Raw genomic sequence first — 14,214 nt, 5'->3', positions numbered from 1 at the left:
TGATGTAATTCTTATACTTTTGATATTGTTTTCTTTTTGAGGTCAAGTCGTGCAAATGCAACTGCCATTTTTTACACTGCCTGTATCCACATTTTCTTTGTATTTATTGCATAACAATAAGTATTCTTAAGAAGATTTGGAAAATATAATTAATCTATCATTCTAACCTTTAGCATAAAAAAAAAGTTGCTTTTCAAAGTGAGGTGTGAACATAGTGACAGAACTAAATACATTTCTTAAGAATTATTTAAAATCTTGATAATATTACTGAAAGAGAGAGAGAGAGAGAGAGAGAGAGAGAGAGAGAGAGAGAGAGAGAGAGAGAGAGAGAGAGAGGTGCCATGTTATAAAAAATGGACTTGAAGAGACTACAGCAAACCAGTATATAGGTAAGTAAATAAATAAGTAAAGAATAAATATATGAAGAAAGCTGGAGTAGCTATGTGTGTTCAAACTGGTATATTTTATGTGCAATAAAACAAGGCTTGGTGACTAAAGGAGAGAAAGGGTATTAAAAAACATCAAGCATGTGACCGCTTTACAGATTTTATCAAGATTTTATCGAAAACACCATGCGAAATGGATTAAATGTATAAAAACTAAAGGTTCTTTAAGTATTCAATGGAGAAGCACCGAAGCGTTACTCTTGTGACGTCACAGTATTAGCTCCGCCCCCACTGCCGAGTTGAGCAGACCCTATATACTTTGAATGGGTATTAAAAACCATCAAACATGTGACCTCTTTACAGATTCTGTCAAAATTTTATAAAAAAAAACCATGCAATATGGATTGAATGTATAAAAACTAAAGGTTCTTTAAGTAATTCAATGGAGACGCACGGGCAGTGTTACTCTTCTGACGTCACAGTATCAGCTCCGGCCCCACTGCCGAGTTGAGCAGACCCTATTACTTTGACTCTGAGTTGGACAAGAGGATTATATATGCAACGTTTCATGATCTGAAAGACACGACGAGTTAAGGGAAATTCTTGTGATGTAAAATCAATCAATAACATGTCAGCTTAGCGGCGTGGTTGGTATGGTATTAGCGTTCCACCTCGGTGGTCGCGGGTTCGATTCTCGGCCATTCCATTGAGGAGTGAGAGATGTGTATTTCTGGTGATAGAAGTTCACTTTCGACGTGGTTCGGAAGTCACGTAAAGCCGTTGGTCCCGTTGCTGAATAACCACTGGTTCCATGCAACGTAAAAGCACCTTACAAACAAACAAATATCAGCTTCTTTTCACGCGTACGGTTCAGTGAGGTTTCGTCGATCCCTGACTTTTATGTGTCATAATTTCCTCTCCCAGTTTGAAATCAAATCCACTTGACCTTTCCCTATAATTGCATTTTGGTCTTATAGATTAATATGAATCTTAATTTTGGCTGTAATTAGTAGTAGATACGATATGCAAAATAGTTTTCTTGAATGAACTAACTCTTTGACCCTTTTCGAAGGAATGCTGACAACATATTACCTTTGATACTATGGTTAAGAGCTAGGCCTACTGCCATTAGATCTAGAATGCGATAGGGTAGAATGTTACCACTCAGTATTGAACACTGCCGTCAGTATGTCCTTTAAATGACAAGTATAAGCAATCGATGTCCTTTGATTGTAATGGAAGGAAGATTCAAGGCTGAACGACAAAGACAATTGCGAGTATCTACGAACATCTCACGAGCCTGCTGAAATTATTTACATACTTTCTTTATCTCGGCATCAAACTATATCCATTCATAAATCCCGGAGGAGGAAAGGCTGAGTAGCTACATGGCAAAGCTATTCATTGGTAAGTTCAACTATAATAAAATTCACTGCTCTTTGCAGTTAAGCCCCGCCCATTGCTTACGTCACAACCATTCTTGAAGCTGACTGGTTGGCAATGGTTTCGAAAAGTTGGTTAATCTGTGGTTCTTTTCATCTTCATTAATTAAGCATTGGTATTTTTCCTGAGCTAAAATAGGATCTGCTGATTATCAAAAGGATGCGTTATATTAGCCACTGAAATAAATTCATAAGTTACATCTTAAAAGAAATATATGAATGAAGTCATATATATATATATATATATATATATATATATATATATATATATATATATATATATATATATATATATATGTGTGTGTGTGTATATATATATATATATATATATATATATATATATATATATATATATATATACTTATGTATATCTATATATATATATATATATACTATATACATATATATATATATATATATATATATATATATATATATATATATATATAGTTTATAGTCTATGTAAGTTTATCACCTACATCCATTCAGGAAATCACAGACAACCACATCAGAAGAAACATTTATTTGAGACGTTTTGCACATACAATGGGCATCTTCAGTCTGTTGAGATAAAAACACATATTTATTAACATTAAATAAGAGCAGGATTCTTAATATAGTAAAAAAAATACAAGACTAAAATTAACTTAAAATTGACGGAAAGGACTAAAAATTGACAAGTAGAACCAAAAAAAGTAAAAAGTACACAAAATAAAAAAACAAATACTAATCACAACCAACCGTAGTTGAGAAGGAAGGAGGTAGACTGACTAGACTTGGGCTAGAAGTTAAAATGTTGACTATGCCAGATAAAGCGGAGAAGATGAAACTCCACTATTCAATGAGGGAACAAGACGTTTAATATATAATGACTCTAGAGTGGTTAGGTAATCGGAGTCTTTAACTGAGCCTAAAATAAAGAAGTATTGTTTCTTAGCCTCTATCTTGCAATTGATTGCGTGATTTTTTATGTTTGAGTGTTCAGGCCTACTTAATCTTTTACCCAAATGGATATATATATATATATATATATATGATAATATATATATATATATTATATATATATATATATATATATATTACATACATACATAAAGTATATACACACACATTTACGTATTGTAGATACACAGCTAGACAGCCATTTTTAGTACACATACACATACACACACTCACTCGCACAGTCAGCCATATATATATACTATATATATATATATATATATATATATATATATATATATATTTTATGTACATATATTTATGTGTGTATATTATACATAATATACATTTATATATATACATACATAAATATATATAATTATGGGCCTTTAGTGATCGCAAACGATCTCACCCCTTGGGCATACGGGGGTTTTACGCCGCGCCAGAGGTTGCCGCAGTAGTATATGCAAGTATTCAACCCATTATGCATTGCATAACTAGGGTGCCCATTTATTTGACTTGCGAGAGGGGGACAAAAGTATATAGTAAGACCATACGCACTTGCACTTATGTTGAGTCCTTATAAATTCAGAAGTTTAATACATATATATATTCAATTACAGGTGATGATAAATGAGGAAGTCTATCAATCAGTGTTTTTATTCAGACATTTTAAGGTCTATCAATTAGTGTTTTGATTCAGATATTATTGCTGAAAATTTAAACAGAAAATTATTCTTTAAATTAAAAAAAAAATTCTTACGTCATTCTTTGGCGTATTTTTGGCTTGATTTGATCTTTAAGTATATCCAATAACAGAAAATGATAAATATGGTTTATCAATGACATTGTTTTGATTCAGACGTTATTTATTGCTGACATTTTAAACAAAAATTAGTCTCTAATTTTTAAGGACAACTGTGGTAATTACATGAAAAAAAGAAAGGTCGAAAGGCGGACATTAGGGCGTCCCCCCAAGAGCGCAATTTTTTGGGGGATAAAGAGTCAAAATGAGGCACTGTCCCCCTCAAAGGGGGACGTATAATCACTCTATGCATAACCCATATTTTACATATATGAAAGGCATTGAACTTACGGGTTTTTACGCCGCGCCAGAGGTTGCCACAGTAGTATATGCAAGTATTGAGCCCATTATGCATTGCATAACCCATACTATGCATATATGGAAGGCATTGAACTTACGGGTTTTAACGCCGCGCCAGAGGTTGCCACAGTAGTATATGCAAGTATTGAGCCCATTATGCATTTTATAACCCATATTTTGCATATATGGAAGGCATTGAACTTACAGGTTTTTACGCCGCGCCAGAGGATGCCACAGTAGTATATGCAAGTATTGAGCCCATTATGCATTGCATAACCCATATTTTGCATATATGAAAGGCATTGAACTTACGGGTTATTACGCCACGGCAGAGGTTGCCACAGTAGTATATGCAAGTATTGAGCCCATTATGCATTGCATAACCCATATTTTACATATATGAAAGGCATTGAACTTACGGGTTTTTACGCCGCGCCAGAGGTTGCCTCAGTAGTATAAATGCAAGTAGTTGAGCCCCATTATTGGCATTGCATAACCCATACTATGCATATATGGAAGGCATTGAACTTACGGGATTTTACACCGCGCCAGAGGTTGCCACAGTAGTATATGCAAGTATTAAGCCCATTATGCATTGCATAACCCATATTTTGCGTATATGGAAGGCATTGAACTTACGGGTTTTTGCGCCGCGCCAGAGGTTGCCACAGTAGTATATGCAAGTATTGATCCCATTATGCATTGCATAACCCATACTATCGGCATAATTATGGAAGGCCCGCATTGAACTTACGGGTTTTTACCGCCGCGCCAGGAGGTTGCCACAGTTAGTAAATATGGCAAGTTATTGGAGCCGCATTATGCATTGGCATTTTTTAACGCCATATTTTGCATATATTGAAAGGCAAATTGGAACTTATGGGTTTTTTTATGCCGCAAGGTTGCCAGCAGTAGTATATGCAAGTATTGAGCCCATTATGCATTGCATAACCCAAATACTATGCATATAATGGACAGGCATTGAACTTAGGGTTTTTACGCCGCGCCAGAGGTTGCCACACTAGTATACTGCAAAGTATTGAGCCCATTATGCATTGCGCATAACCCATATTTGCATATATGAAAGGGCATTGAAACTTACGAGTTTTTTTAAACCCGCGCCAGAGGTTGCTTCCACAGTAGTATATGCAAGTATTGAGCCCATTATGCATGCATAACCCATGCATATATAAAGGCATTGAACTTACGTTTTTTTTACGCCGCAGAGGTGTGCCACCCAGTAGTAATATTTTTGCAAGTTAATGGGAGCATTGCCATGCAATACATACACTGTATAATGAAAGGCATTGAACTTACGGGTTTTTTACGCCCGCCAGAGGTTGCCACAGTAGTATATGCAGTATTGAGCCCATTATGCATTGCATAACCCATATGCATATATGAAAGGAGCATTGAACTTATGTACGCCCCGCGCAGAGGTTGCACAGGGTAGTTATATGCAGTATTGAGCCCATTTATGCATTGCATTAACCCATACTATGCATATATGAAAGGCATTGAACTTACGGGTTTTTACGCCGCCGCCAGAGGTTGCCACAGTAGTATATTCAAGTATAGAGCCCATTAATGCATTGCATAAACCCATATTTTTGCATATATGGATGGCATTGAACTTACGGGTTTTTACGCTGCGCCAGAGGTTTGCCACAGTAGTATAATGCAAGTATGTGCCCCATTATGCATTGCATAAACCCATACTATGCATATATGGAAGGCATTGAACTTACGGGTTTTTACGCCGCGCCAGAAGGTTGCCACAGTAGTATATGCAAGTATTGAGCCCATTATGCATTGGGTAACCATATTTTGCATATATGAAAGGCATTGAACTTACGGGTTTTAACGCCCGCGCCAGAGGTTGCCACAGTAGTATATGCAAGTATTGAGCCCATTATGCATTGCATAACCCATACTATGCATATATGGAAGGCATTGAACTTACGGGTTTTTACGCCGCGCCAGAGGTTGACTTTTTGCCCACGTAGTATAATGCAAGTATTGAGCCCATTATGCATTGCGTAACCCATATTTTGCATATATGAAAGGCATTGAAACTTACGGGTTTTTACGCCCGCGCCAGAGGTTGCCACAGTAGTATATGCAAGTATTTGAGCCCATTATGCATTGCATAACCCATACTATGCATATGGAGGCATTGAACTTACGGTTTTTTACGCCGCGCCAGAGGTTGCCACAGTAGTATATGCAAGTATTGAGCCCATTATGCATTGGGTAACCCATATTTTGCATATATGAAGGCATTGAACTTACGGGTTTTTACGCCGTGCCAGAGGTTGCCACAGTAGTGTATGCAAGTATTGAGCCCATTATGCATTGCGTAACCCATATTTTGCATATATGAAAGGCATTGAACTTACGGTTTTTTTACGCCGCGCCAGAGGTTGCCACAGTAGTATATGCAAGTATGAGCCCATTATGCATTGCATAACCCATATTTTGCATATATGGAAGGCATTGAACTTACAGGGTTTTTACGCCGCGCCAGAGTTGCCACAGTAGTATATGCAAGTATTGAGCCCATTATGCATTGCATTAACCCATACTATGGCATATATGGAAGGCATTGAACTTACGGGTTTTACGCCGCGCCAGAGGTTGCCACAGTAGTATATGCAAGTATTGAGCCCATTATGCATTGCATAACCCATACTATGCATATATGGAAGGCATTGAACTTACGGGTTTTACGCCGCGCCACGAGGTTGCCACAGTAGTATATGCAAGTATTGAGCCCATTCTGCATTGCATAACCCATATTTTGCATATATGAAAGGCATTGAACTTACGGGTTTTTACGCCGCGCCAGAGGTTGCCACAGTAGTATATGCAAGTATTGAGCCCATTCTGCATTGCATAACCCATATTTTGCATATATGAAAGGCATTGAACTTACGGGTTTTTTACGCGCGCCAGAGGTTGCCACAGTAGTATATGCAAGTATTGAGCCCATTATGCATTGCATAACCCATATTTTGCATATATGAAAGGCATTGAACTTACGGGTTTTTACGCCGCACCAGAGGTTGCCACAGTAGTATATGCAAGTATTGAGCCCATTATGCATTGCATAACCCATATTTTGCATATATGAAAGGCATTGAACTTACGGGTTTTTACGCCGCGCCAGAGGTTGCCACAGTATATATGCAAGTATTGAGCCCATTATGCATGCATAACCCATATTTTGCATATATGAAAGGCATTGAACTTACGGGTTTTTTACGCCGCGCCAGAGGTTTGCCACAGTAGTATATGCAAGTATTGAGCCCATTATGCATTGCATAACCCATATTTTGCATATATGAAAGGCATTGAACTTACGGTTTTTTACGCCGCGCCAGAGGTTGCCACAGTAGTATATGCAAGTATTGAGCCCATTATGCATTGCATAACCCATACACTGCATATATGAAAGGCATTGAACTTACGGGTTTTTACGCCACGCCAGAGGTTGCCACAGTAGTATATGCAAGTATTGAGCCCATTATGCATTGCATAACCCATATTTTGCATATATGAAAGGCATTGAACTTATGGGTTTTTACGCCGCGCCAGAGGTTGCCACAGTAGTATATGCAAGTATTGAGCCCATTATGCATTGCATAACCCATACTATGCATATATGAAAGGCATTGAACTTACGGGTTTTTACGCCGCGCCAGAGGTTGCCACAGTAGTATATGCAAGTATTGAGCCCATTATGCATTGCATAACCCATATTTTGCATATATGGATGGCATTGAACTTACGGGTTTTTACGCTGCGCCAGAGGTTGCCACAGTAGTATATGCAAGTATTGTGCCCATAGCATTGCATAACCATTCCCTATGCATATATGGAAGGCGTTGAACTTACGGGTTTTACGCCGAGCCAGAGGTTGCCACAGTAGTATATGCAAGTATTGAGCCCATTATGCATTGGGTTAACCCAATTTTGCATATATGAAAGGCATTGAACTTACGGGTTTTACGCCGCGGCCAGAGGTTGCCACAGTAGTATATGCCAAGTATTGAGCCCATTCTGCATTGCATAACCCCATACTATGCATATATGGAAGGCATTGAACTTCGGTTTTTACGCCGCGCCAGAGGTTGCCACAGTAATATATGCAAGTATTGACCCATTATGCATTGCATAACCCATATTTTGCATATATGAAAGGCATTGAACTTACGAGTTTTTACGCCGCGCCAGAGGTTGCCACAGTAGTATATGCAAGTATTGAGCCCATTATGCATTGCGTAACCCATATTTTGCATATATGAAAGGCATTGAACTTACGGGTTTTTACGCCGCGCCAGAGGTTGCCACAGTAGTATATGCAAGTATTGAGCCCATTATGCATTGCATAACCCATATTTTGCATATATGAAAGGCATTGAACTTACGGGTTTTTACGCCGCGCCAGAGGTTGCCACAGTAGTATATGCAAGTATTGAGCCCATTATGCATTGCATAACCCATACTATGCATATATGGAAGGCATTGAACTTACGGGTTTTTACGCCGCGCCAGAGGTTGCCACAGTATTCTATGCAAGTATTGAGCCCATTATGCATTGCATAACCCATATTTGCATATATAAAAGGCATTGAACTTGCGCCCTCTGGTGGCCTTCTGTTGGCCTTCTGGTGGCCTTCTAGTTCTCTGAACAGCTTTTGGCTCTTGAACTGAGAGCTTCATCCTCCTGCCTCCAAACAACTGTTGGCTCTCAAGCTTAGAGCTCTTCCTCCAGCCTCCAAACTGCTGTTGGCTCTCAAGCTGAGAGCTTGTCCTCCTACCTCCAAATAGCTTTTTGCTCTCATACCGAGAGCTTGTCCTCCTACCTCCAGAAAATTCTTCCTTTGACTCTCACCAGGCGAGTTTGTTCGTTCCTTGAGACAGTGCCTTTGCTGACGAGTTGGGGGAACTCAGCAGCCAATGCCTTCCTCCTCAGTGAACGATGAATATCCTGAAGATCTTTATTCATCTCCGTGAAGAACATCTTCCACAATATGCTTGAGGCCCTCCCATTGTTTCTCGTAATCCTCGTTTTTCTCCCGCTGAGCATTCCAGTACTCCTTACGTTGTTTCTCTTCTATCTCACGGGCCTTCTCACAGGGGTCTTCCTTGCTCTCCGTGTCTTTCGTTCCTCCTGTGCAATTCTCTCTCTTCCCTTCTTCAGTCATAACGTCTCCATGTTCCAGCGCAATGTGTTCTAGCTGGAAATTCCTCTGAGCAGTCCCATGTCGAAACATCATTCAACATGTATTTGATCCATGTTCTCTCAAAGCCTCCTCCTGTGTTCTTAGCTGCTCCCTGAGACGTTTTTCTTCTCTCATTCTATTCTGCTCCTGTAGCTGAATCTCTTCTTTCAGCATATCGCAGTCCTTGAGAAGTCGCTGCACTTCCAGCTGTGCTTTACTCTCCTTCTTCTTCAAACAGATGAGGTCTTCTTGTTTAGATTCCAGCAAGCGTTCCAGGCTCTGTTCTTGACGCAGAGCGCTTTCCAAGTTATCCTGGAGTTCCTCCAGGCGTTCACGCTGCTTCTCTGTTTCATTTTCCTTTTGTCTCAGTCTCTCCTGATGTTGCCTTCTTATTTCAGTCTCTTCTTCTTCCTTTTCTTTAGCTAACAGATGGTTTTTATTCCTCTGTTCTTCTAAATCTTCTTTGATTTTCCTCTCCCTTTCTTCTGCTTCCTTTAGCAACGTCTGCAGCTCCATTGCATAATGGAGAGCTAGGTCTAGTTTATCCTTGAATTCTTTTTGTTCACACCTTGACTGTTCTTCTTTTGTGAGGAACTCTTCGATTTGAAGGTTCCTCTTCTGGAGCTCTTCTTCTAAGGTCGTTAGAGAAGCCTCCATCTCCTTCTCTTTTTCCTTTGCTCCTTCCAACAACTTTTCAGTGTCTTTCCAGTGATGAAGAGCATCTTGCAGAATGGTGTCCTTCTGTTCTAAAGATTCTTCCAGTAACATTATTTCTAGCTCCTTTCCTTCTAACTCTTCTTTACTCATTGCATTTTCTCTACCTAGTTCGGCCACCCAGTTCTTCATCGCTTGAAGCTCATCTCCTAATATCTGCTGAATGTTAACATTCTCCGCTTCAGTGATCCTTAGCTTTTCTCTGAGAGTCGAGTTATCATCCTCAACTTCCTTCACTCGTCTCTTTATTATTTCATGCTGGTCTTGACCTTCCTCTAATTCTTTAGTTTTAAAGGCGAGGGATTCTTTCAGAAGGTGGACTTCCTTCTCTGTCTCAGCTAAAACGTTCCTCAACTCTTCAGTCATCATACAGAACTCTTCGTTCTCCAAGTCAAGTAACTCATTAGTATTTTCACTTTCCTTTAATTTCAGGCTGAGTTCTGTTTCCTTCTGTGAGGTGGCCTCCAGCTCTCTCTCTTTTTCAGCCATCTCCTGCTGGAAGAGCCGTCTCATCTCGTTCTCCTCCTCGTTTCTCCTCTTGAGGAAGAGGTCTTTTTCCTGCAGGTGGTTCTCCAGTGAGTTTATTTTCGACGTCTGCTCTTTCTTTGTCCTTTGAGTCGTTTCCAGCTGATCTCGAGCCAATCTTAAATCTTGTTCCAACAGGCACTTTTCACCTCTGAATTGTTCAACTTGTTGGAGGAGGTTGACGATTTTTTCGTCTCTTTTATTTATTTCCTTTTCGAAATGACTTTTCATTTCCTTGCCCTCGTCTTCTTTCTTTTCAAGAAGCAGATCTCTTTCCAGTATCTGCTTTCGGAGCAGTTCGATCTCCTGCTGAGGATCTTTCCAGAGGTGTTCCATTTGTGTTACGGCGACTTCACAATTATCCAGGTCCTCTTCTCGGCTCATCTCTTCAACCGTTTCGGTGCTCATGTCATCTCCGGTGTCGTCAATTTCCTTTAATTCGAGGCTGTCTACCAGCCTAGCCTCGTCGTCCATTTCGGGGTGCAAGTCGTCATCATTGTCCAGGTCGGTATCTTCTTCATCTTCCAATTCCAGGCTGTCTTCGTCGTCGTCAATTTCGGAGTCCAGGTCGTCATCATTGTCCAAGTCTGCATCATCCTCACTGTCGTGACTGCCTTCCGTTTCCATGCTGTCTTCTAGCGAAACGATTTCTTCCGGGTCGTCAACTCGGGTTCCTTTAATCTGGTAACAACAGAAAGCAGCGAGCGCCAAGCCCGCCAACAGTGCCATCCCAGGGATGGCGAGAGCAAAGCGAGACGCATCAATGCTGCTGGGTTGTTCCACAAAGATTTCAGGATTCCGAGAAACCGCTATATCATAAGATGATATATCATGTACGCCAACATTAATCTGTTGAGAACCAAACAATGGTACACAGTCCTCACAGATTGAAGCGTACATGTCACAGCACAAGAAATAAAGCACTAGTAGCAAAAAGTAGTAAGTGGCAATCATGATGTATGAAGCGTTATACCCGTAGACTCTCGCTGTCTCCATACTTAGTTTTTAAAACGGACGTTGGATTCTGGCTCTGAAGGCGTTCGTTCCTGGAGCCAACAATGTCTTCATTCCAGGGAAGACTCCGGAAGGGGCTTCACGGCTTGGCTCCGAGGGATTCTTCCTCTTCATCGTTGCTGTTCTGACGAAAGTCTCCAGATCCTTGACCAGCTCCTGCAGTACTTCGGGCGGATCGAGGTCTGTCGAAGGAATCACCGGTAATCTTCTTCGACTCTTCACTATATTACAAATTCAATTTTATAAAGTCTAATATCCTCCTGAGATTATCTACATGAGTCTCTCTGTTTTTAGATAAATTGACTAAAAGTTTGCTGATGTTCTATTCCTTATTATTGATCCTGTTTTGTTCAAGTTATGACATAATCTTTCGTAGAAATTTTCTATGATTTTTTTTGCTTTAATTTTCACGTTTTGGTTAAAACCTTTTCTATATAGTAGTAATAATACCAAAAATGATGATGATGATGATTATTATTATTATTATTAGTAGTAGTATTATTATTAGTGGTAGAAGCAGTAGTAATAATATCATATCTATATTTTTTCTTATCATTTTTAATAATATAACTATTGGGGTGGTATAGTAAATATTATTTATTTTTATTATTATTTATTATTATTATTATTATTTTATTATTATTATTATTATTATTATTAATTATTATTTATTATTTGGAGTTGTAGAGTAATAGTAGGAGTAATTTCACAGTATTCAAAATTATTATTATCAATATTATCATGGTGTTATGTTGAAGATTCGGTAATGAGAGGAAAAATGGCAATACAATTATCACTTCTACGTTGTAGAAGTGATACATAGATTAAAATAAGTAATCATAATGGTAGTTGTAGGTGATCTCATCCCTATCAGGGTTATCTGCATGAAATATATTTATATATATATATATATATATATATATATATATATATATATATATGATATATATATATAATGTGTTTGTGTGTGTATAAATATATATATATATATATATATATATATATATATATATATACATATATAAATATGCACACATAGATACATTCTCTTACTATATATATTACTCACTTAAATGAATAAAAATCTATCGTTTTCTTTTATCAATGAATAATTTTACCCATTTCCATCACAATTTTTCAATAGTTATCTACTGGCAAAAATTATTTTTGCATTTAAAAGAAAATAAATAAATAAAAGAGAATATTCTATTTCAACGATTCCTGATATGTCCCCCGACGAGAAATTATAGTTATAGATATGTGAAAATACAAAATGTCTTAGCAATATATTCTTTATTGACATAGCAAAATAAAATGGTCTGACAGCGCTTCCCAATGTGTTAGCTTCGCGTAGAGATTCAATTCGCTGGATTTCTATAGACGCGAAAAACAGGAGAGCAAACATTGCAATTTTAATGTGTTGCTGGATTCTGTAGTTTAAGCAAAAGTTTTTTGTTAATCAATTTTGGTGTGTTGCATTACAATTTTAAGCTGGATTCTATAGTTTAAAGGAAAGTTTATTATTATTTGTAATTATTTCACTAAAACAGGATATTGTTTAACAAGTTATGCCTTTTTCTCTGGTATTTCCGATCGGTAAGTTAGTCTAGAGTGATAAACTTAGAACAATGTAAATTGCATTAAAATGTTCAATATGCAACGAACGCAACTTTCACGTTGGTACGTAGATTTTGACAGCAGTTCTGTACCCAACTACTTTTGCAACGTCACGTAAGAGTGTATAATAGCGTGCATATGTAAACGATGTTGCCAATAGCATGATAGGAGCAATTTGCATCATGAAAAATTCTGTTAATTCAGGAATTATGTCACGAATTTCAGAGTCCATTCTGCTGCATGGGAGGAAAGTTTCAGTGACAGTTTCAAGCCAAAAATATAAGAGCAAATGTACCACAGAATTAGCTACTGCAGTGCTAAATGCTGCCGGTAAACAACAATACAATCAGTATACGCCTTCAGTGAGAATTACAAATAAAACAATATTTATTAACTGTTCATTCGAATCTGAACAGACACGATGTCTTGTCAAACGTATATTGCTTCAATTATATTTTCATTCCATGAGTTTCAGACTGGGAATAAATATTATTATTATGGAGATTGTCTCACATTTTCATTTCATTCCTCAAGTTCTATATATTTCCCCTTTTCTATATATATATATATATATATATATATATATTATATATTATACTATATGTATTATTATATATATATATATATATGTTTAGGTTTCTATGGTTTAGTTTACATACGACAAGTAAACCAAATTATATTCGTAGCATACACCAATAGAAAAGATTTCTTACCGGCTCAGTCAAAGATGTCCTGTACTGTCAAGAATTTGCTAGAGTTACTTGAAGGTTAAAGCTGAGCTTAGAAAGAATCCTAAGTTTTTCATTTTGTAAACGTAAAATTGTTCGACGTCGAATCGAAAAGAGAAGAGGTGAAAATGTTCTTGTAATATTCAATGGTTCATGGGCTGTACCTTTTACGCCTTCTTTTATAAAATGGCTCAAATTTATATATATATATATATATATATATATATATATATAATATATATATATATATATATAATAATAATAATAATAATAATAATAATAAAAACAATAAAGAAATAGATCCTTCACAGTGGCTGGAAGCCTTAAAAGTTAAATGTCGACGGACACTTTAACTAAGATGGCAACACAATGCAAGCTCAGTTGAGGTACAGTGCAAAATATATATATATATATATATATATATATATATATATATATATATATATATATATATATATATATAATATATATATATATATATATATGTTATGACATATATCTATATATATTCATATA

General features: G+C 37.4%; 1 protein-coding gene across 1 annotated transcript in view; it reads right to left on the bottom strand.

Annotated features, from left to right (window-relative positions):
• Positions 1-9,154: 9,154 nt before the first annotated feature.
• The window catches only part of LOC135223023 (calponin homology domain-containing protein DDB_G0272472-like), a 14,421-nt gene continuing 9,361 nt past the window's right edge, over positions 9,155-14,214 (bottom strand). Inside the window, exon 2 of the mRNA XM_064261530.1 lies at positions 9,155-11,188. Within this exon, the coding sequence (XP_064117600.1) occupies positions 9,155-11,188 (2,034 nt within the window). The remainder of the gene's footprint in view (positions 11,189-14,214) is intronic.

This window comes from Macrobrachium nipponense, chromosome 8 (assembly GCF_015104395.2).
Source record: "Macrobrachium nipponense isolate FS-2020 chromosome 8, ASM1510439v2, whole genome shotgun sequence".
Lineage (NCBI taxonomy): Eukaryota > Metazoa > Arthropoda > Malacostraca > Decapoda > Palaemonidae > Macrobrachium > Macrobrachium nipponense.
Note: the sequence above shows the minus strand (reverse complement) of the source record. Positions and strands in the feature narration are given on the sequence as shown.